We start from the raw sequence: 24,119 nt of genomic DNA, 5'->3' as shown, positions 1-24,119 counted from the left end.
CCAAGCCGGGGGCTAATGTTAACTCTCCCTGTGGGGGATGAACATAGGCCTGCAGTGACTCGCAAAAACAAGCGCTCTCCCAAGATCCTCATTACTTCCAACGCTGAGTAGCAACTGTAAGTAAAGAAAAACTGCAGCTTAAGCTAAAAACAGTGGGAGAGGGAGCAATGGAGCGAGAGAAAGCATGAAAATAGGTGTCGAGGAGGGAAAATAATTGCACACTGTGCTCCGGTTAGGGTTTTCCAGTCCGACAGAGTTAGAATGGGATTCTTCTAAACGGCTAACGCAGCAGGCATGCTCCTTTTACCCTGCTATTTTGGCCAACAGTGTGCTTTGTGCACATAATGCCTACAGGGATAGCATTTTGCTGTCTCACTTCGTTCAGAAAGTAAGCGAAAGAGGGGTGAAAAAATGGTTGGATGGCAGCGTGGGTGGTGGGGGAAGAAGACGAAAAAGGAGGACACAAGGAGAAAGGAAAAAAGAGCTGGAGGAGAGATGGGAAGGAATGAGAGAAAAGCATAGAGGCGAAGATGTGGATGGAAAAATTCAGCCTTGTTCCTCGGTGGGAGGCCTGCACCACAGCAATGCTCTGAGCGAATAAAGCAGAGACAAACAGTGATGGGAAAGGCATGAGAGTGGGGACGAGGGAATCCAAGACACGAGAGGGAACATAAGCGAAAGCAAATGCGCTGAAAATAATGAGGGAAAAGAGGAGGATGGAGACAGCCAGAGGCTGTGTTCCCACCATGCAGCCTCTTAGGGAGTGGTGTGACAAGAAAAGTTGCCATGTTCCACACACCAAGGGCTATAAAGCACATACCTCCCACCAATACCCCCACACCCAATCACGTCTGTCTGTAAACTTTATAAAGAAGCAATGGAGGAAAAAGCAGACTCTTAGTGGTATTTTCTTAGGCAGTAAAAACATGATTTCTCGGTAATAAAACCATTAGCAAGCATTGTTTACAAATGGTCTTACTTTAATTTAAACCAAATTCTTTGGTAATCAAATTTGACCTCTGATCACAGGCTGTTTTGAAATGGGGCAAGTAGTTCACCATGCAGGGTGCTAATATTAGGAGAAAGCACCCATATAATAAAACATAGCAGATCTTGTGAATGAGTTTTCTGATTTCTAATCTCATGCCCAGTCAACCAAATGAGTACTGCTGTAGAGAAGTTCTAACTAGTGTAGCAAAGTATGGCTCAAGATGCTGCAAGGATCTTTCTGCATCAAGTCAAATAGCATCATTGTTTTCTGTAAATAAAACATATTAGTATCTCATTATACTTGTTGCAAAAGAAAAATCAATTGAAGCTCTAATAATTTAACACTTTTAATCCCTTTCAGCTAGTGAGATAACTCCATCCATCCATTTTCTGTCACGCTTTTCCCAAATGGGGTCACAAGGGGTGCTGGTGCCTATGTTTAGGTGTCTACAGGCGAGAGGCGGGGTACACCCTGGACAGGTCGCCAGTCCATCGCCGGGCATCACAGAGACAAGCAACCATTCACACACTCATATCTAAGGAGAATTTAGAGAAGCCAATTAACATAACAGTCATGTTTTTGGACTGTGGGAGGAAGCCAAAGTACCCAGAGAGAACTCACGCATGCTCAGGGAGAACATGCAAACTCCAGGCAGAAACACCCCTAGTCAGAAATTGAACCCAGAACCTCCTTGCTGCAAGGCAGCAGTGCTACCCACTTTGCCTCTGAGCAAGGTACTTATCGTAAATAGATTTAATTAGATATATTCTAAAAACTGCTAAACTAAACTGAAGAGACAGTAAAATAAATACATTACCAATAATACTTTTTTTTTGGTGAAGCAAACTGTAAATGAAAGCCAATTTAAAGCTTTGGTTAAGAAAGTGGTTTTTACTTATTAAGAAGAAGAAGTCCAGCCTTTTCCCCTACCATTCTTCCCTTCACTCCCCTCCACTTTCTCTGACCTCTCTATCCTTTTCTGGGCCCCGGAAGCTCTTGAAGCGAAGCACAGATAAACAGCTTAAACTCTCCAGAGTGCCCGCCCGCAAGCTCCATTCACCTTATTAGAGGAAAATAAAAACTTGGAGGGGAGGTAAAAAATGGAATGGAGGAAAAATAGGATAGAGGAGATAGATGAGAGAGACCAGGCAGGCCAATGTTAACTGGACCTCCAAGGACTTTGGTTTGAAAGAGAGAAAGAATGAGAAAAATAGAAGGAACTGAGGAGTATTTGTGATCTTCTGCAGCAAAAATAGGCTTGAATGTGGAGGAGCGAGAAAGTCCTCTGTGGAAATACAATGTAGAGAAAATATTCTGGCTTTGTTTTTAAATAAGCAGACACAGAAATATAAAACTAGAACCACATGCTGCCCATAGATTTTAGGTCAGGAATGCTTATTTTCATTTACATTCATGTTTGGGACTAAAAAAAGGACATTTTTGATATCCCATCAACAAATCACAATTTTCAATAATCTTTACAATTAATATATGTAAACTATAGAAATACCTTTTGAGCAATAATCTGCTCTAGCATGCTTTTAACATTAAAAAATACATAAAAGTGCTTAAAATATCACGCAAATACTGGAGGCACCTGAGGCCGGCATTTATTCTAATCTTTCTGTCAAGAAGTGGAACCCACCCAACTCAGGGTCAAGGTACAGACAAGTAAGACACAAACCCTCATCCATGAGATGTCAAGGTGATGGTTTAATAAATGCTTTAATGCTGTTCTAAACAGAACCTCAAATCTAAAATTCCTATTGCAAATCTTTGTTCATATACAGATCAAACTCTTCTGAAACTGAAACCACAGTCCTCAAACATATGGTTTATAAATGTTCTGTATTAGTCAATCTTTCCTAAAATAATAATACCTGTTATTCATGCATAATAAATATTTTTTTAACTCCCTTAAAGAAGAAAAATTGTTAAGTGCATCTTTTTAACCCTTTATGTTATTATCATCACCAACTCATTTGATGACAGCTGTGTTTGCATGAAGTTTGATGTTAGATGCATCAGACTCAACCTGCTAATGGATACAACTATGGTTCAGTTTTTGAGAGCTGACAGCTCTGCTGCGTTTTGACAGAAGTTGATGTTGCTCTGACAGACAGTTGCTGTAGATATCTTGTCTAACCAGAGGATGCATGCAAGTAAACTTGAAACTACACACCTCTGCAAATCTATTGTGATTGTGAACTTTCCAAACACTTTGCCCTGTGCAGTAGGACTGAACTAAGTCTCGTCTTTCTTCTGGAGCTAACAGAAACCAATAGCAGATTTATCCAAATGAGAGACACAAATCTTTCTTCATTGTCCTTTATGCCTTCACAGTTGGAAACGATATTCTGAGGATGCTCTGAATTGCTTGACAGACAATAAGAGGTGTGTGTATGTGATTGTGTGCACATATAAGATGGTGGATGAGGAGGGGGTTGAGCAATGTGATTTCAGCTCGACTGTCACAAATCTAGCGCAACAGGAAAATCAATTTGGCCCTGTGTGTGCCTTTTTGGCTCCGGGAGAGAATCCAAATAGCAAGGAAAGGCTCTGGATAATGTTACAGTGTATTGGATTTGCTTCATGGATAGACTGACAGGGTGGGGGCGAGGGGGATGCAGAAAGAGGAGGAGAAGTGAGGAGACGAGGGAATCACAGGCTCTCTGTGGCGCTCCGACAAGATAGATTTGTGCAAGTGTATGGGTGTACGATAGGCTGGCACTCTGTCAACATACCCCTATTTAACACTCTCACGGTGCAGCTCTCTCACACGCACAAAAACACCACTGTCACTCAAGCATGTGAGCATACATACAGAAGTAATTCATATGAACAACAATATATATGAAGTGTCAAAGCATGAAATAGATTTTCACAGGTATATGTGCTGCTCTGTATGCTCCCTCTGCTTGTCTTGGCTGGTATTTTCCACTCTGCCCGTGTACATTTGTTTGACAGCCAGGTGAAAACATGACATAATGAAATTGCTCTCCTCTGACCGCTGTCAAGGGGAACGGATGTGCTCATCCATGTGACGTGTCACATCACTCCCGTGAGGGAACCTGACTGCTAGCAGACACAAACATGATGCATATGGATGTGAGTGAGGAACTATACAGAGTTTCAAATGGAAAACTTTCTCCTCTTCAAACCTTTATAAAGTGTGATTATGGAAGCCTTAGGAGAAGAACTGGAAAATTCATTTAACTATAATTTTCTGGCAGAATCTAAACTCACAGGAAAACAACAGGCAATTCCATCTTTTAAAACTTCTCAGTGCCAAAATCATTAGCATTCCTGCTGTTAATCTGACCGTCCTTTTACTCTTTAAACACCAAATTATTTCTGTTTGTTTTGGATAAACACTTTCCTTTGCCCACTTCACAAGTTTTCCATTGGGTTTAGATCCAGGGCACTAAATGGTGAAATAGGAGGGTCAATTTTTTTTTTCTTGAGGGATTTTTATATATTTTTTTAACTACTGTACTCCATTTAAATGACTGTCATACCTAGAGACAATTTTTTTGTGTTCAGAAGAAGCCAACCGGATTTCTATTGCTGCACTGCAAAAAATCAAAATCTTGATAAGTCATTTTTTCTTAAAATAAGTATATTTCTTCTTGAATTGAGGAGATAAAAGAGACATTTTGCCAATGGAACAAGATAATTTACACTTAAAATAAGAAAACACAATTGCATTGTCTAATTTAAAGTGACTATTATCTAATTATCTTATTTTAAGAGTAAAAATACTGATTCCATTGGCAAACTAACTAATTTACCTACTCAAATCAAGGGTAAATACACTGAATTTTTACTTATTTCTAGATCGTTTTTCAAGTGTGGCATTAAAAAAATAGCTGGTCCTTCTAACAAAACATTATCAGCTCCTGACATGAGGGTTTTTTAAAGGCATTTTTTTATTTCCTTTATTTAACCAGGTAAACCCCGTTGAGATCTGGATCTCATTTTCAAGGGGGGGCTGGGCAGAGATCTGCAATACACTGCAAACTGGTTACAAAAAAAATAAAATAAAAATAAATACATATGCACAAAATATAAAACAATAAAAACAATTTAAAAGCAGTGACACTGTTTCATAGAAGTTTGTTGCCTATCTTTAAGAACCACTCGAAATAAGTCCAATGAAATAGTGTCTGACATCTTGAACTCAGACTGGAGCTGTAGGAGTCAACACACTGAATGCTTTCCTTCCTTTATCACTTCGAACATGAGGAACTTGTAGAAGAATAAAGACATTGGAGCGTAAAAATGTGAACTACTAGATCTATGCAAAAGAGAGCTTAAATAAACTCACCCCTTAATTTAGGCTAGACAAGGATTAAGCTATTCCATTGCCATAATATTGATGACAATTTAAAGAAAAATAGATACTAATGATGTTTATTCCTTATTTTAAGATCTGTCCCTAGAAGTGTTCTCACCACAATCTATAGCGTATCTTCTCGATGAAAGATTTCCAGTGTTAGCCTTAAGATACAGAATATATTACAAATAGGCAAAGTGTAAATGCATGAAACCTAAAAATCATAACCTAAAATACAGTATCAAAGTCGTTTCATGCCGATTTAGTGTTGCCCACAGATTTTCTGATTGCACTCTGATTTATTTTACAGCTCTGCACTAAAACTATCTAGAGTGTTTGCTTCTGAAAAGCTCAGACTTGGCTTCTAATAGCAAACAGCATTCACTGTGTTTTCTGCTGGATTCTGGATCCAAGCAACAAGGCGAGGCTGTAGTCTGCACAAGAAAAACCTGGCATCAAGTTCAATTAAAAGAATGAAGCAAAAACTATTATGACCAAGTCCCCTCAACACTGGAGGTCACACAACCCTTTAATAAAGCAACAAAACTCGCTGGCCATTTCTCAAACACACAGACACTTGACTTTTTATGTAAGATTCCATCTGATTGGACGATCTGGGCTGATATATTAAAGTGTACGACGCTCCCGTTAAGGAACACACATTACACCTGTGTGTAAATATGTTTTGGAGTAATGTGCCGTGCCCAAAACTCTAAGTTTAGTAGAAGCATTACAGTAAAATGACAAATAAATGCAGTTGCCATGAAAATACACAGTGGAGCTTAAGAAATCGCACCTTTTTGCATTTGTGAGAGTAGGATATTATGAAGCAATAATAAATATTTGTGCCAAGTCTAGAATATATTCTTGTCCCACCTCAAGACATTTTTTTTGCACAAGAAACAATTTTGTATTCAGTATCAAAAAAACACTATTATCATATTCTAATTTCTTTGCACTTATACGGTAGTCTGGCAAAACTATCCAAAAATGATCATGTGGTGACATTTATGGCAGTTATAATTAAGTCCAATTGGGGGAAAAAAATCGAAATACCAAAAAATGTCAATGAAAACAACCGATTCTGACAGCAGTTGAGGTGCAGAATCAATTTAAGAAACAACCTGAAATACCAATTTCTCTACTGACAGCCGGCTAAATGGAGCAGAATGAAGAGCTGCTGGAAAGGCTGTGTTTTGACTTTTTTTTTTGACTGCAGCTCAAACTGCAGCAGATGAGGTCTTCACACAATTTTAATATCTTATTATTCGTTGTCATCGTCTGAATTTTTTATTTCTTTTTTTTTACAGGACACAACTAGGTTTAATAGCCCAAAAAGCAATCACACACAGTTTGCAAAAACTCTCGCCTGTACTCAGAGGAAAGTAAAGCTTCAACATCAACAGATACGTCCCTACTTTTGACAAAGTGTTACGAATTGATGCATTTGTAATCAGGTGGGTGATAACCACATCAGTTCTACTCTATCTCTCCAAAGCTGGCTTCTTCTCGATCTAATTGAAACTGATTGTAGTACATCAGTGAAATCATGCCAGATGTTACTAACTGCTTCCTGCTTTATCATCACTTACTTATATACCTAAAAATATTTTCTTATTAATCGTGTCCAAACGATCAGTTTCGCCTCCTGTCTTTATTTTGATTCTTGTCATGATTCTTGGCAAGAGTGCCTGAAATAAAAAAAAAACAACTTGCTGTCCCAGTTTTTCATTAGCGTCAATCACTTGTGTAAGAGACTGAGGGGGGGAGAGGAAGAGCAGGAGGAGAAGGTGGAGGAGTTGGAGTTTGGATCTCACTCCAGACACTTTGCCCCTCCTTGTCGAAGTGACTGGCAGGTCGTAGACAGGCTGATGAGCCGGTCAGCTGCTCATTCTCTGGCAGGATGTCATGAAGGCCACACACACATAAGGGTGTAGCAGGAAAAGCAAGAGTTCATTTACATACAACGCTCACTGTTTATTTATCTAAATGTTTTAGCCTCAGGAGAAAATCTGAAACTCTGCCTATTGTCTGATAGTCCTGTTAATATAATTTTTTATTTATTTAAGAAAAGGCTACAAATCTGAGGAGAAATCAAACCGTAAGTCTGTCATAACAAAATAACACTCCTCGTAGCAAGAAAATATGGAGATGCAGTGCCTTGCAGGACTTAATACCTACAATCTTCACTGGGTGTTTCTAGCACAAAACAGTATTTCTTAAACTTCGGGAAAATTATGAATAGTTTTGAATTATTTTAAGAAATAAAAATGTGAATGCTGTTGTGTTGCATGTCTTCTAGGGCACGTATCTAAAGATCCACCTCTAAAGATGAACACTTACTGAGCATTCTTCTTTCGAATGGAGCTCTGGGTCAGACTAAATGGAGAATGTTTTTGAAAATCAGTTTGAACATCAGCATTGCCAACAGATCACCATGTTGAGTTAAGAGCTTTATTTAGGTAGTAAAATTTAAAACTGCATGGATAATGTGTTTGTCCAATGGTGTAGTCCAGGCATGTCCAAAGTCGGTTCTTGAGGGCCACTGTCCTGGAGGTTTTAGAGGATTCTCTGATTCAACACAGCAGATCCTGATGATTACAGTTCAACAATAAGCTGTTAATCAGCCATCAACGGGAATCAGCTGTGCTGAAGCAGGGAAAACTCTAAAACCTGCAGGACAGCAGACTTTGAACATGCCTGGTATATTCTAACAAAAAAAAAAAAACATTTAGACTCTCTTACTTTGGCTTCAACATTAACATTCTCAACAAAGGAAACTTTGCAACATAACCGTCCTTAAATTGAAAACATCTGAAAGAAATAAAAATGGAGTAGAAACAACACAAACTTTGATTTGATTACTCAATTATAAAGGAACAAGGGTGTACAATTGGGCTGACCAATGCAAACAGAGAAGAAAAAAGGATTGGTCTTATTCACAGATATGACAAAGTGGCCTTACATCACCCTAATTTTTTTTTCACATTTTGTCACATGTCAGTAAACTTCAGGAATTCTATGTAGAGCGATTAAACAGCACCATATAGTGAAAATAAATAACTGATACAAATTTTTACATTTTTATGCAAATAAAAATGTGTAATAGGTTGCGAGCCTTTATATCCCGTCTCTTTTCAACTGGAACCACTAAATAGATTTCAATGCAATTTCACGGTTACCTTTAGGAGCTGCCAAAATAAATTTCACCAATTTGAGAGAAGAAAACAAGCCCATTGTAGCTCTCGGAGGCTTTAAAGACTTAAAGCTCATTTTTGAGCTGGGACTACTGTATGCATGACTCTGTGAGTAGGCCATTATGGTAGAGCATCATTAAGAAAGTGATTAATGTAAGAAATCTTGTTAGCCCAGTTTGATTGTTTGCTGGTATCCATGTAGGAAACACAGGAAATGTGGAATATTTTATGATTCTGGCCATTCTGACTGCTAGATCCCCTTTTGAGATCTGCTGCACCAGTTGAACGAGCATGACGATCGCCATCATTCCTTTGACCTGTTTTCCCGCTTTAAACATAGGAACCTCTCAGTTAGTCTGCACCAAAAGCCTTTATGTGAGAGAATGTAGACGTCAAGCATGCTTTGCCCGCCTTGTCTGTCTATAACTTCTTTATATTTTTCTTAATTCCCGTGCCATGCTCTTGCGTAGCAACTCAATGGTTTCTGATTTCTGGACCAAGACCATGTCTATGACCCCTTAAATGTCTGAAATATAGTTTTTAAGCTTCAGTAATCCACCACCCTGCTTCTGTCAGACGTTAATGACCCAAGCCTGGACATTTTGATTTGCCTCTTGCTTCTAGAGACATCTGTCTGTTTAATGTGCCTCCTGTTACCGATTCTCGTACCTGGATTCTGGATTCCCCTCCAGTCTAGCCCTTCTGGAAACCTCTGCCCTGTGGAATGCCTCTATGTGCATGACCCCTGACTGACTACAACCCCTCTGCTGGCTTTAACCCTGTCTGGCGTCTGTCCAGCAATCATCCATACAGAGTCTCTAGAATCATTCATTAGAGCCAGAGTAACCTCCTGGGTTCTGAGAAGGTTAGTGGCTTTCATTCAGTGTTCCCTAAACACTACTGAGATATGCTTCCCTCCTCACAGTCATTTTAGTTATTGGAGCAATATTTTACTATTTAGAAGGTTCTTTAAATACTTACTACTTGTGTTAGCTAAATTTCGGCTCTTCAGATTCTGTCCATGCATTTAAGAAACGATGCCTGCGTTTGGCTGCATAATTGAGTCCTCTGTCTCTGGCATTTTCTAAAGAACAGAGTTCTAGTAAATTAAATTCTTGAGATATGTATGGCAAAAAACTAAAAGCATGCTATTCCCTGCATGGCAGCTGGTAGGAGCATCATAACGCTCTAAACTAAAGTTATTTTATTTTGATTTTTCCACTAAATGTGGAAACCTAGTTGAGACATACCTATAGAGACTTGCAGCCTTGTTGCCTTAAAAGGTGGTTCTGAAATGTTTTGACTGAGAGGATTGATTGAGAATGCAAGCCTCACAATTAAGATTTTAATTTGCAACAGATGCTGAATACCGTTTTCTATTTTCCTCCTTCATAAATATACAGTAGGTCTGGCATGAGTGGTTTGACTTGAAAGGTGGATCAGACATGTCACAGCAGGTATTTTTCATTAGCTGTCAAATCCAATACATCTTTCCTGACTTCACTGACTCAGGGATGCTCTGACCTTCTTTCTTTTGCTTTTCTAGCAGCACTTTCCTAAAAAAATCCTAAAGAAACTTTCGGTAGGAACTTAGAACACAACATTTGAAACGTGGCTTTGTTTCTGGTGTCAAGGCCACATTCCAGTATTAAAATAAAACCAAAACCAAACTATAGCTCCCATGCTTACTTTTTAATCAAGTTAAACCAGAAAATTAAAATACATTTGGATCAAAGAGAAACTGTACCTGGAGCTGTGGTGTTAGCAGGGGGTCCACTGGCAGGAGAAATTGGTCCTGAGCCTGAACGAGACTGCTGGGACTGAGTGGAGCCCACAGGGGATCCCACTGGAGAGGGAGAGAGCCCACTCCTCTGGCCAGAGAGGTGAGGTGAGGCGTGTGGAGAAAAGGGGGACTGCCTCTGGTTACTGGCGCCTCCTGGCTCCCCTTGGCTACTACTACTACTACTGCTGCCATTGGAGGATCCACCAGCACCGACTGCCGAGCCCAGTCCGGCCTCTGTCCCTGTAGGGAGGTCATCAATTGAGCCAGAGAGATCCTGGAAGAGAAGCAGAGACTTGCAGTGAGTGTTTGTGAAGCTCATCCAAGCATTTGATGAGAGCTGACAAGCAGCAGGTGGCAGATTTAGGTTTAGGCTCAAGCACGAACATAATTTTCTCAGAGCCCGTTATGTCATAAAGAAGAAGCGACTCTGCAAATATAATGGGAAAAAGATTAAATATGCGGTTAGTAATTGTCAGACACATTTGAACTTTACAGCTTTCATTTTAATGTGTGTAAATTAAAGCTGACTTTTACACGACACTCAACACCCTTAAGAAAATATCTTTATAGTTCTAGTGACACTGGTAGGAAATCCCAAACATGCCAAAGAACAAACTGCCTAAGCTGTGGTGGTAAAGATAAATTGTAATGGTCTTTCCTTCAGACCAAGGGTGAGTTCATATTACGGTTTCAATTCCCTGTGGTGAGCGATGGGCCCCATATTTCTGTGTGTGTGTCTAAGTGTTTGTGCACTAAAGAGGTAGTCCCCCGTTCTAAAACGATTTCAGGAAATCCTCTAATAATACCTCTGACATGCCGCTGACTGCATAAAAGTGAGGAGCGCCGAAAGAAGCTAAGAGTGAAGTGATGGAGCAGACCGCATATGAAGTGATGAGACGAACTGTTATGTCTGTCCACCAACCAAACAACCCACATATATTCTCAAAGAAGTGAGGCTGTGGCTCAGATGTGTGCGCCTATGAGGAGAAGTCACCTGTGAATGACCCCTGTTATTCTGGTTGGTGCCCACTTAAGGAAAAAAGTGGAAGAGCTGCGAGTAAATGCCAGCTGATCCTAGCAGCTATACCAGAGCCCATGGACTCTTCAGCCCCATTCCACCTGAGCCCTAACCAATCACTGTCAACAAAGATTGTCCCTCAGTGTGACTGATGGGGAAGAACTGTGAGAGAAAAATATGTGATTCTAGCCAGAAAAGTCAGAATATTTTTTGTAAAATACAGTGGTGCTTTTAATACTCATCATACAATCTGTTTTAACTAATAAGGGTTCCAACCTTTGGAATTCTATCTTTACATGATTGTATTGTTTTTTTTAAAGTGCTATTATAAATTTCATTTTTCAGTGGCATCCCGCAAGGCTGATATCATAGTCCCTCTCTATATTGTTCACTACATGAATGACAGGCAAATAAATTACATAATTGAACTTGCAGAAAACAGTTATTGGGCATATTAAAGAAATCAAGATTACAGCCTACAGAGATAGACACCTATCACAGAGGTTCTTGGAGTGAAGGGATATGATAAAAGAGGTCTTCCACAATTTCCATTTGCTCACCGAAATAAAAAATTCAGTCGTTTTGAAATAATGATGTTTTAAACAGTTAAAGGTGTACAGAGGAGATGGTTTCACTTATCAGCTTACTAGTTAATATTGATGCCGAATAGTGTTATATTTACTCCATACTGTGAGAATATCGCTCAAGTTCATTCTTTCTTGAAATTACATATTTTTACTCAACAAATTATTTTTCTCATTATCTTAATTCTCTTTATATTGATCAGATTTTTCTTATAGCTTTTATTGGCTGTGTAAATCAACCTAATGATGATGAAGCTGAAACCCTGCATAAATAAAAAACTAATGATTCTATTTTATTAAAAGCTGACATCTGATAAATAGTTTAAAGAAAAACCTGGATTAATCTAAAGAATCTGGTTGCTTGAATTGATATCAACAAAAATATTATCTCTGTCATACTATCAGTTTAGGGTTGAAACAACAAGCATTTTTTATGTGATATCAGCTAAATAAGGAGACAGGAAACTCCCATCCCTTCTTCCCATATCTGGTCCCTAGATAAGCCGGTAGAGCAGACAATCAAGTCAGTGTGGCAGTCCAACCACGCCTGATTTTTTTGGTTAATGCAATCTCAACTATGACACCCAGAACTTTTGTTTTTTTAACAATGTTCTGTGAATGCCCACCTGCTTTGTTTGCCTGGCAGTCTGTCGCCTGGCATTATGTACCTTTGCTCCATTGGGCACAAAATCCACTTTCTTTCTTTTCTCTAACCCATGATTTTATTCCCTACTTCAACCAATCAAGTCGTCCTTTGCACAAAGCTGACTAGCGTCATGTGCTGCCTCCACCAATGGGGCTGAATGTTATTATTTGTCCCACTGTCTGCTTCAGGAGGATGCTCTTTGACACGGAGGGTTTACTGTGAGAGCCAGTGTGACCGCAGCTTTCCCAAAAACACCAGGAGCCTGCAGAATGTGCAGCTAGGTTGTTAACCTGCAGGCTAATTGTGTGAATGGATCGGAATAATTGCATTTCACCTAATTGGGTGCTGTTGCCAGCTTTTCCTGTGGCAGTTTAGGGGTGGCAAAATGTGTACCAGTAATTCGTTTAGAGGCTGTTAGGCTCATTTGGATTATACACACACTTGAGCACAGCTGTGGGGCCCAAGACCAAAAAATAGTGGTGCTGGTTAACATGCAGAGGTGGAGACTCTTAATGCTCATAGACTTGAAATTGTACATTCCCCAAAGACAGTGAGGAATGATGCATATCCAAACATAGGGTTTAAATATTGTTGGTGGCCATGGAGCATTGTTGGCTCTGGTTCCATATAAGGAATTAAAGGCAGCTAACCAGCTCACGGCAGATCTCAGGACCAAACGCCCAACAATCTGGGGCCCATATCCAAAGTGGCCCAAATCCAATTTGTTTGGCTCTGGGCTGCAAATTGCTCTGTGCATTGAGTCTCCAAATAGCTGTCAACCACTCCTGCTTGCCGCCCTCTATCACTTAATTTGCTCCTAGAGCATGTAATTGTCATAATAAGAAAAATATTGAGGTGATAATAACCAGTTACTTTGAGATGCCCCCCTCACCACTACCAGCAGATTCAAATCACATAGACACATACATATTCACATTTTCACACACACACACTGGGTCAACTACACATTTCACACAACATTGGAGAGGCAGTCGTTTGTGACCCTTCACCTCACTGGTGTTAGTGCTCCTCTGTCTGTGTGCGGGAGTGTGACAGGAACCCAGGCGGCTAGGCTGTCATGGCAAGACATGCTTGAGCACTGATGTGGCCGAGGGGACAGATGAGGCTTTTTACACACATGTATCCTACCCTCACTCATGCTACACACACGCACACACCTCCACACTCTAAGGCATCAGTGTGAAGCAGGGAGCTGTCACATCCAGCAGACTCGGTTCCTTCTCCCCTGACCACGGTACTGATGCTGTCTCCTCACACAGCACACTGGGAATTAATCAAAGTTGCTATGCTAGTAGGAAAGGAGTTAGTGTGTGCGCGGACGCACAAGTGGTTCTTGGTCTAGACAGGGAGGAGCCAATGACTACAGCTTCCTACAGGCTCCAGGAGGAGGGAGTGACTGAGACTTCCCTTGTCTTGCATTTCCAACATCAAATGTCTATTTTCCCGTTTCGATCTGTCTGTCCCAGTCAGAGGCGTTAAATGGCTCAGAGCTGTGCAGCAGATGACTAGCCGGCCAACAGGAGCCTGAAGGACAAATGTAAATACAGCCATTGAGGACTGTGAGGGCGCAGCCCTTCAGCCTAATCACACTTTTTACTGCACGAAACTGAAAAACTGCCATTTGCTATTATTTTTTCTAGGCACATCACAAATGTAATCAAGCTATTTCTGCACTATATGGGGAGTGTTGGACTAGGGATTAGAGCAGTGCGCTTGTGCTCTGAGAAGGTTGTAAGTACCCAGTTCGATCCCCACTGCCTGCACTTTGGATTCCTTCACAAAACCCTTAAACCCACACTGCTCCCTGGGGGCTGCACAATGTCAGCCCACAGCTCCCCAAGACAAAAAAAAAAAAAAAGCCTCAGTATTTACAGTGATCCAACAATATGTAAGTTTTTGTATCTGCCACATTAACCAACGTCTCCAGGGATTCACGAGAGGTCAAATCTGTAAGACATCCTAGTATAGGATACCTTTTCTATATTGTACACACCTATAAAGTAGCAAATTTTCTGTTAAACTTAACGTGATTAAAATGAAAAGAAATAACACTGTGCTCTTTGTGTAATCAAGCTATATTATGACTTTTACTACTGAAATGAGTGATAAAAAATAAGTTTTTCCAAACAAAGAATTATTTCAGATGTTCGTACAAACCAAGCTGCTCTGTGAACATTTAAGAGGTCGTAAAGAGAACACTAAACTAAAAACCAAAGAAAACAGATGATTGGAATTACATTTAAAGCTGGATTAGATTGTAAAACCAGCTCCAAACTTTTCAAAATGCACCGTCTATCTAAACTGGCAGGTCAAGCAAAAAGAGAAAAGCAACAGAGGCTGATGATAATTCTGGAGGAGTTTCACAGATCCAGAGCTCAGGTGAAACAATGAGTTTTTAGGGCTTTATCGGTTTATACTCTACAAATCTTGTCTTTAAAGTGGTCAAAAGAAATCCACAACTAAAGGAAACTCTTAAGACATCCCACTTGAACACATCCCCACAGTGCAATTTTGACACCATCAAATTGTGGGGATTTTTTCCCCCCACAGGGACAGGAAATCCTTTCATAAAAGAAAGATGGAAGTAATTACAGAAAAACCATGGAAGAAAACATGCGTGACATTTAGACTTACTAAGAGACCTTCCATTAAACATACAGCAAACGTTACAATGTTTCATCATTTCATATTTGTGTGTAAGAATGACCTAATCAATATACAGACCTTAATTATTACGAGATTATGTATGAAATCTGTATGAAGACAAAAATATTGTTGTCTGCAGATGCCCTCTATCCAGTCTGGTTAAGATGGATCTGTTTTAAAAAGGGTTAACACGTCTCCAACTAAACCAGTAGAAACATACGTCTCATTGACCTGTTGGTGTATTGAATATAGTTCCTGAAAAAAGTTGCATTAATTGCAGCATCTCTGGCATCTATGTATTGGACAGGAAATATAAATTAAGAAGCAGGACTTCTACACAGATTAGCAAAGTCTAACTGAATGCTTTGTTCATGCATAGTTTTTGCTTTTGAACTGCAATCATAATTTCTTTTCACATTTTTTGTATTTTTTTTCAGGTCAAGATGGAATTAATAAAAAAGATTAGACACATTTACCCACAGCTTCAACTATTTGGCAGGAATCTTAAGCAAAATGACAATAATTATAGTGTTTGAAACTGGTTCTAACCTTACCTAGGACAGACGAAGATCTCAGAAACCTGGTTACTATCTTAAAACAGTTGAATCCATAACAATATCTCACAGCATAAAACACTTTGCTCCTGAAAGTAATGCAATATACATTAAAAAAAACACCTCAGAGAGCTCAGCAGACAGTTTTATTCTCTCTTTTTCTTCTCTGGGTAAATATAATGATATAAACTGTAATTAACTCCAATAGCTATCGTTTGTAGGCCTAAGGGATGGGTCTTCTCTTGGCAGCTCTGTGCTCATTTATCGGCTCCGGCCGTTGTACTTTCTATTTTTATAGTGCACTGGAGACAGCAAGGAAATGCTATTACGAAGACGTTATTCTTTAAATTCTTTCCCCCAAACCGTCCATTGAGGCAAAAACCAAATGAAATGCTGTGTAAATGAATCCAAATGGTTTGGTGGATGCTTCTCTGTGTGTTTGTTTTAAAGAGGGTTTTAATGCAATGCCCCATGCAAGGCGTGACTGTAATACCCGTCAATAATTGCTATTAAGCAAAGAAAAGAGACTAAAAGACTTTGTGGAATAGACGTTTTTTCTTTCAACACACAGTTATAATTTCTTTCAACATGTCAATCAGCTGGAATGTTTACACAGACTGAGGATGATGATGATGATAATTAGCATTCAAAATGATGCGAACTTAAAAAGATGATTGTTATTTCAACTAAGACATCTTCTTTGAAATCTGTCTGAAAAACAACACTACAGTTTGTCTTTCTATGGCTTACACACAGCCAACCCTACTCACACATTTTCTCTCTAACTCACTCTGTACATACTCACACACACATATAATATATAATTGTAGCATCCATTGATATATATATATATATATATATATATATATATATATATATATATATATATATATATATATATAAAATATATAATATATATGGTCTCCACTCAGAAACACAGTTTAGGGAGCATTTTCTGCAAACAGAGATGAGATGCTTGGTGTGCTTGCCAAAAAGCATCTCAACAGGGGATCAAGCGTGTTGGGGTGCCAACCCGTGAACCTTAGCATTTTTCACTGAGCTTCAAAAATGAATGTTTCAGTTTCAAGTGCCTCGAGATTTTAAACTCCATTAATGGTTGAAATGTATAAGTCTCCTACAGAGAAACACAACATAAGGGGGCTACATGTCAGAGTGTTACACCAGGTAAGTGACCACAGTCATGCTGCTATTCCACACTAAGTGCTACAAACTAAAAGCACCGTGTGAGTCCAGTATAAATGAAATAAACCAGTTTGACATGTTCTATACATGAGGACAAAGAGAAACAATTTACTAGAAAAGAATGACTGTTAGGGTGCAGTAGCTCAATGCTTCCTAAAGCCTGAATGTTATGAAAACACATTTTGACCATTCACAGTCCCCCAACAAAGATGATCATGGGATGCTACATTTTTCCTATGAAAAAATGTTTTAAATTACCTTAAAAAAAGATCAGCTCTGTCAACACCTACTGTATGCGGGTACAGTTTTTGTATCCTTTCTGCATCTACACCATTTGTAAAGCCAAGACCTTTTAATGATCCTGCTGCTTTTTTATTAGAATAACCACCTGCAGCTCTTTAGTGTCTCCCTTGCGGCTCCCTAGAGCTTTTTGAAAAATGTATGAAAATCTATTTTTTTGTTAGTTTGTTTTAATATTAAATAAATTATGTAAACATTTTTTATAATAAATACATTTAAACAATAATTTACATCATAGCCATAGAGATCAATGGTTAGAACTTGCAACCAGTGTGGCGTGGTGCCAGGCAAACAAAGCTGCAGGTGTCTCTCGGACCATGGATTCCAAAGGGAAAAAAGGAAGATAGCTAATGAGAAAAGAGGATTCAAATAGACCGAATCATTTGCTTTCATTATCAATGCAGAAGGATTACCTGCATTTTTGCTGTGTAATAAGAGGTTGGCAAAAAAATAAAAAATAGTTTGGAAAGGCAAGCTAATATGCAGCCGACCACCAAGCTGGGAGGAAGAGAAAAAGTGTGATTGCAGAACTTCTGGATAAATAAGAGGAGAGCAAAGATAGATTTAAAGGAATAGTACACCCAAAACATGATTAACCTTCATTTTCTACTCACCCCCATGCTGAACAACACTCTGGAGTACTTTTTTGATATCTCAAATGCATCTGGAGATCTGGGAGGCTTCTTGCTGTCTGCTGACATTCAAATAATGGAGGTCTATGGTGACCGAGACAGAAAGGTCCATAAAAGTCCACAAAAAACGTGTCAATATTCCTCCATACTGCTCGTCCAATGTATTCCAAGTGTCCTGAGTGGGTAGCATCCAGAATTTACTCGAAACGAAGTCATTTAGAATGTTTTTAGAGCATAAACAGTAGTGTATAGGATTTCCTGAAAGCACGCACATGCGCGCTCACGACGCTACGGAAGCCGGCAGACCAATCTATGATTTCATCAATACAACAAAACTTAACCCCTCGCGGTGAAGCGGTGCCCAGTGAAGTGGCGCACGATGAAGCTGCGTGCGATGGGAGCGTTTACAACTCGTCCATCACCTCATGCTCTTATGTGCCATTTGGTCCAGGATAAACATTTGATACTGAATGCTTATTATATATTTAAGCCCATGTAGTCCTTTTCTATAGTGGGATAATACACTTAGAGCCCATGTTGCCATAAGAGGCAAATATAAGACTTTTACATTTTTTGCGGCTCCAGACAAATTTATTTTTTGTTTTTTTATTTTGTCCAATATGGCTCTTTGAGCAGTTTGGGTTGCCGACCCCTGACCTAGATGAAGCTTTTTCAATGGAAATGTGATATTTTATAGTCACACACCTTGTTGGCTCCCTTAAGGGTGCAGAGGTTGCAGCAAATGGAAATCCACACTGGTACGTATCTTTATACTACCGTTTAATGTTTTCCGATTGTTTTAAGCAGGCTGATCTCCTTCCAGTTAAGGATTTATACAGATATCATCAATACCCAATGTAAAATGGACTAGGTTGTCTGAAGTTAAAAAAAAGAGTAAATTGTTTTAAATGTTCATATGTTAAATAGAGTAGCTACTTTGCTCTCTTTATAATAAAAGCTTCTTGTGGATGATGTTTATTGCTGAGAATCAGGTTTTGCTGAAGATGGTGATGCTACTGTGTGTACTGAAGGTGGAGGCAAACTGGAGCCATCTTAAATCTGTCTACTGGCATTTATTTGGGGTAATTTTGAGGGATGATTAACTTGTATTATGACACACAAATTCATGGCTGTCTAATTAGTACCCTACATTTAAATCAGGCTTATCCCCTTTACTGGGTCCACTTTATGAATCGAGATCCAATTTTATGTATAAAGAACATAAAAAACTAAATCAAAACAGAATAAAGACAATAAAGTTAACTTAAACAGTTTTCTTTGAATAATTGTTTCAAAAGAGACTCTAAAACAAAAAGCAATATGTCTATTTTTTAAAGGGAATTTGTTCCGAAGTTTACCAGCAAAAACAGAAAAAAGTTCTATTTCTAATTTTTCCATTTAAAACTAGTTTAAGTAGTTGGACTTAAAGCAAAGTAGCACATAACACATTTAATTTACTTTAAGTTAATTTTTTCTACATTCAACTAAAGGTCAAAAAAATAAAAAAAATAAATAAATGTTTTTCAGTGTAGTCCTGTTTCTCTGACTTTGACTGGCTGGATGTACTTTCTTCATCCTCTGACATGGGAGTTGGCTCGGAGCTCGTCTGCCTGGCAGACAGTTGCTTTTGTATCTCTGCTTCTGTCTCCTTGAATCCCCCCGCTCACACTGAGCCTGGTTCTACTGGAGGTTCCTTCCTGTTAAAAGGGAGTTTTTCCTCTCCACTGTTGCTACAAGCATGCTTAGTGTGAGGGATTGCGAGCTGATCGAATCAACTGGTTTTCCTAAGATAGAAATCTTTGAATCAGTTTGACTGGATGATCTGGTGAACTATAAAGTGCCTTGAGATGACATGTGTCATGAAGTTGCGCTATAGAAATAAACTGAATTGAATTGAATCAAACAAACTGCAGCTTATTTCAATTGGGTCAAACCTACACCATGCCGCCCTTTTAATGACTACAACAAACTGCAAACTTTAATCTGCAAATGAAAACATTTCTATTCATTCATCTGCCTACCGAAGTTCAATTTGGTTCCTAATGCTCAAACCGTCTGCTCACTCTATTTGTTCTGCTTGTATTGGTTCCGCTAATGTTTTTATTTATGGCATTGCAGCATGACATTGCCGTCCACCCACCCCTTCCTCCTCACCTCTCCACTCACCCAAGAGGGGGCTGAAAAATACTACATGGCACAGAAAGAGAGAGAGTACACATATATGTGTGTGTGTGAAAGAGAGAGGGATGGAAGGAGAAAAGGAAAATAAAGAAATAAATAAAGGGCCCAAATTCCTCATTTCTAATTCATCTGCTCGTTCAGCTTAACCTCTCTCTCCTCAGCAATTAAAGCGCACGCCACATCCTTCACGCTGCGTACAGCCGAGGCTAAATAATGCAGGGGGCATCCAGCGCCCGCATCCTTTATCATCCCAAATGACAGCCATTTGCATATCTCCCCAGTCAATTAGAGCGCGGCGGAATAATCAGCCCATAATTGGGGGAGAGCGTCGGTAATCACCCGCCCTGGCACACCGACAGGGCCATTGGAGAAGTTGAGGTGGTGGTGTTCTGGGAGAGGGGGGTGTGTAGGGCTAAATTCATGTGTGTGTGTGTGTGTGTGTCACAGGAAAGACAGCTCACAAAGTGCAGAGCCGTCCAAACAACCATTCTAACTTTCCCTGCTTCGCTCCTGCTCTCTGTTACACTAATTTTCAAATATTTGCAGCCGTTTGACTCTTGCAGATTATTTCTATGGGATATTTTTCATTCAAATGGGTCCGGCAGTCATTTTTATAGCATTTAAGTGATTCATGAGAGACATGCTTCATTACAGTTGCCCTTCACTCTGAAAATATGACCAATGATAATGTTTTCCTATTTCTATAAAAAATAAATAGCAGTATTCATTACTGATCCTGCACAGCATTTAAAGGCTTAAAATTATAAAAGTTAATAACAGGGCTATTCTGATCCCCCCGAACCAAAAAAACTAGTAAACTTTTAACTGTATTTGTTTTTATCATAAATGCATTGTTTGCGACAAGGTTGTCGTCAGAGGTACCTGCTTGACTGTGCATGTAGGCAACCCTTGGTCAGCTACGTCTGAGCTAGTTTCAAAACTAATATGGTGGATAAAAAACCAAAGTCCTCCAAAATAAAGGTCTTCCAGCTGGGTGAATCTAAATGGGCATTTTTCAAACACTTTTTAAAAGTCAGTTTGCGTTTTTCTTGACTAAATAGATGTTTAAGAAAACGTTTGGACCAATGTTTATGTCTTTCATCTAATATTTTATTGTGTTGATAATCTAAATGAATACATCCATCCATATTCTGAGACGCTTTATCCCAAGTGGGGTCGCGATGGCTGCCTACCTCCAGCTCCCTACGGGCGAGAGGCGGGGTACACCCTGCACAGGTCGCCAGTCCATTGCAGATCTAAATTTATCATTTTCTTTATTTATTCATCTAATTGAATAAATATGAGAAATGCCTAAATATAACAAAAAAACATCTTATTATTTAAATTCAGCTTTTTGTTATTCTTTATTTTCCCTGCTATTTAGTGTAACATATCGGACGCAGAGGTTTTTCTATTGTGTAAGTTCATAAATAATAAATAAACAGTTACATTATTTATTTATTTCATTCATAAAATGTTTGAGTGCTACATCTTCTTTAACTGCACTTCATATTGAGATAATATAAAAGTTCATAGTGCAAATCAATCATTAGAACTTAAATTTATATCATTTGATGATCTTATTATGCAAGTGATGAACTTCTAAAGATTTCCCAAAGATGAAAGTTTTATTTAGGCTTGATGCTGCATCAAATGTGTATCATTGTGTTTGCAATGATAAAACACATTGTTTGCAAGTTTCCTGTGAGACCGTTTAAAATAATAGAGTCCTGCTTTTATACGACAACAAAAATAGTGTTAAGAACAGCCTAGAAGAAGAGGAGAAGTGCACTTTAACACCTACGGGGGAGAAAAGCCTCACTTGTCCCCGATTAGACTGGAACAACCAGCGCCGTTTTAGGGGCAGCTTTGAAGTGCGATGGCTGCACAGCCTCTGTTTTCCCACTGAAAGAGAAACAGTGTTTTTTTGTAAAACAACATTTCCTTTAATACACTCTAACCTCCTATCCTCAGATGCTCTGGTGCCGTCCTCTGAACATGACAAATAAAAGGGGCGAGTTGAGAGAGGAAGAAAAGAGCTGGCTTGACAGTGATGGGTGCGGTGAAGGGGAGCGTGTGAAGGAAGATCAGAAGAAACCCAGGCAAGGTTAGTTCCCATCTGCAGCTCCATCCTTTACTGTCTCCCCAGCTGCTTTCTTTCTCTTCCTCATGCTTTTGTATTGACTTTACCCAATCCAGTTCAGTGCTGGCCAGCTCTGCCCCTCTGCAGTTTTAGTCTTACTTCTGTTTTGGAGAGATGAAACACAGGCTGTTTACTCCTTTTTGAGAGGAGTAGAGGTAAGAGACTAAAGGAATTGGAAAGGGAGGGAGGCAAGGACAGTGCAGGGAATGACAGTGATGGTACGCCTTGACGTAACCAATGCGGTGAACTTCAGTCTGTTACAAACAAAGGGGCAAAAAGACCAGCGCTCAGGCGAAGCAGTTGAAACACAAGCAAAAAAAAAACACAGCTTCTTTTGAAAAGAAAAGTTTACAGAGTTGTGAGCATTTTGAAGCATCCCTCGCTGTCCACAGGGGGAGGAAACATTGATTTTCTTTTTACTGCTCCTTTTTTTTTTTTTAAAGGGGTGTCTTTCCCTGTCAAAGCCCCATTCCAACACCCTCCCGGGATCTGTGGCGTTTCCTGCCAGCCGGACTGCCCTGTTCTGCAGAGACTTATGCATCACTGTCAAACTGACTCCAATCAAAAAGGGGGAGTGGGAGAGGATACGGGGAGAGGGAAGAGAATGGGGGAGGCTGGCTTGATCAGAGCAAGGCAAGGCGCTTCTCCCCCATTAGACGTTCCGCCTGTCAGGGCGTCCGCTTCGGTAATCCATCAGCATGAGCTGCTGATCAATAATGGGAGTGGGGAAATTTTAAGATTTATCTTATCCTCATTTGTCTGCATTAGAAATACAAAAACACAAAAATAAAAACTGAATGCTTCCTCTGTCATTTAACTACAGGGAAAGAATTGCATAAGATAACTTTTACCACACTAATTTAGTCTTTACAGATTTTAGTCTTTAACTTATGAATCACAGCTATTTCCTCAGCCTTAGTATAGCACTACAGGGATTAGTTAGCATTGTCTCATCACTAAAAGAACCACAGCAATTTTTATGAAGTAATGTCTTCTAAGGCTCCATCCGGGTTCTTACAGCATCAAAGAGCAGAGTAAGAGTCTTCACCAGTCAGGTCAAACATCTTTAATGACAGCACATCCCTGTAAGCATCTCAGTGTGTCTTATGAAGGAACATGTTTTAACAGTAACCTTTCATGCATGTTACACACATCAGGCGGAAGTGTAATGACAGATTATTGGAGCCCAAAGCTGGATATTTAGAAAAATATCAGTACTTTTGAATAAATCTTTGACCTGATTAACAGATGTAGGTGTGGGTTGTTTGCATTGAACTATTGGGGATGTCTTTAAAAACACCCAGAAAGATCAAACCTGAAATTTTACCAAATTCCAGTTGACATTTATGAAGCTTTTACTCGGTTTCTGAAAATGGAAAAGAGAGAAATAGCAATACTTCTTTCATCTAAATACCACCTTAGAATAAATGTGACATAAAAACAGAGGCGTCAAAAGTATTATTGTTTATTACTCATGTAGGAGTAGAAATCCTACTGTTTAAAAACACTAAGTTAGAGCGTCAACTTAAGCTCTTTACTCAAGTAAAAAGGTAAAAGTAATGCAGGGGGAAAATGTTTCTTTACTGCACTACCCTATTAAAGGAACAATTTTCTACAATAACTTAATTATACTTAAGTTTCTAGTAACTAGTAGTAGTAGTTAGTGGTAACTAATGGTAACAGTGTTAAGTCAAACTTTGCATCATCTTGAGAAAACGATTTATCTTGATATGTGGTGAACAAGTTGGTGCAGCACTGAATCCAACCACTATGACATGTATTGTCTGGATGATAAAAATTGTTTTAATGGTTTTTATTATTTTATTTAAAATACCAACAGGTCATAATGAAAATTAGCTTAAATTAACAAGTATTATTTTTAAA

At 39.2% G+C, this 24,119-nt stretch overlaps 1 protein-coding gene across 1 annotated transcript in view; it reads right to left on the bottom strand.

Moving 5' to 3' along the window:
* The window catches only part of LOC107092995 (AT-rich interactive domain-containing protein 1B-like), a 133,724-nt gene that overhangs the window by 72,619 nt on the left and 36,986 nt on the right, over positions 1–24,119 (bottom strand). The window contains exon 2 of the mRNA XM_015387767.1: positions 10,272–10,581. Within this exon, the coding sequence (XP_015243253.1) occupies positions 10,272–10,581 (310 nt within the window). The remainder of the gene's footprint in view (positions 1–10,271; positions 10,582–24,119) is intronic.

This window comes from Cyprinodon variegatus, unplaced genomic scaffold (assembly GCF_000732505.1).
Source record: "Cyprinodon variegatus isolate N-32 unplaced genomic scaffold, C_variegatus-1.0 Scaffold403, whole genome shotgun sequence".
NCBI classification, from domain to species: domain Eukaryota; kingdom Metazoa; phylum Chordata; class Actinopteri; order Cyprinodontiformes; family Cyprinodontidae; genus Cyprinodon; species Cyprinodon variegatus.
This window is presented reverse-complemented; position numbering and strand designations above follow the sequence as displayed.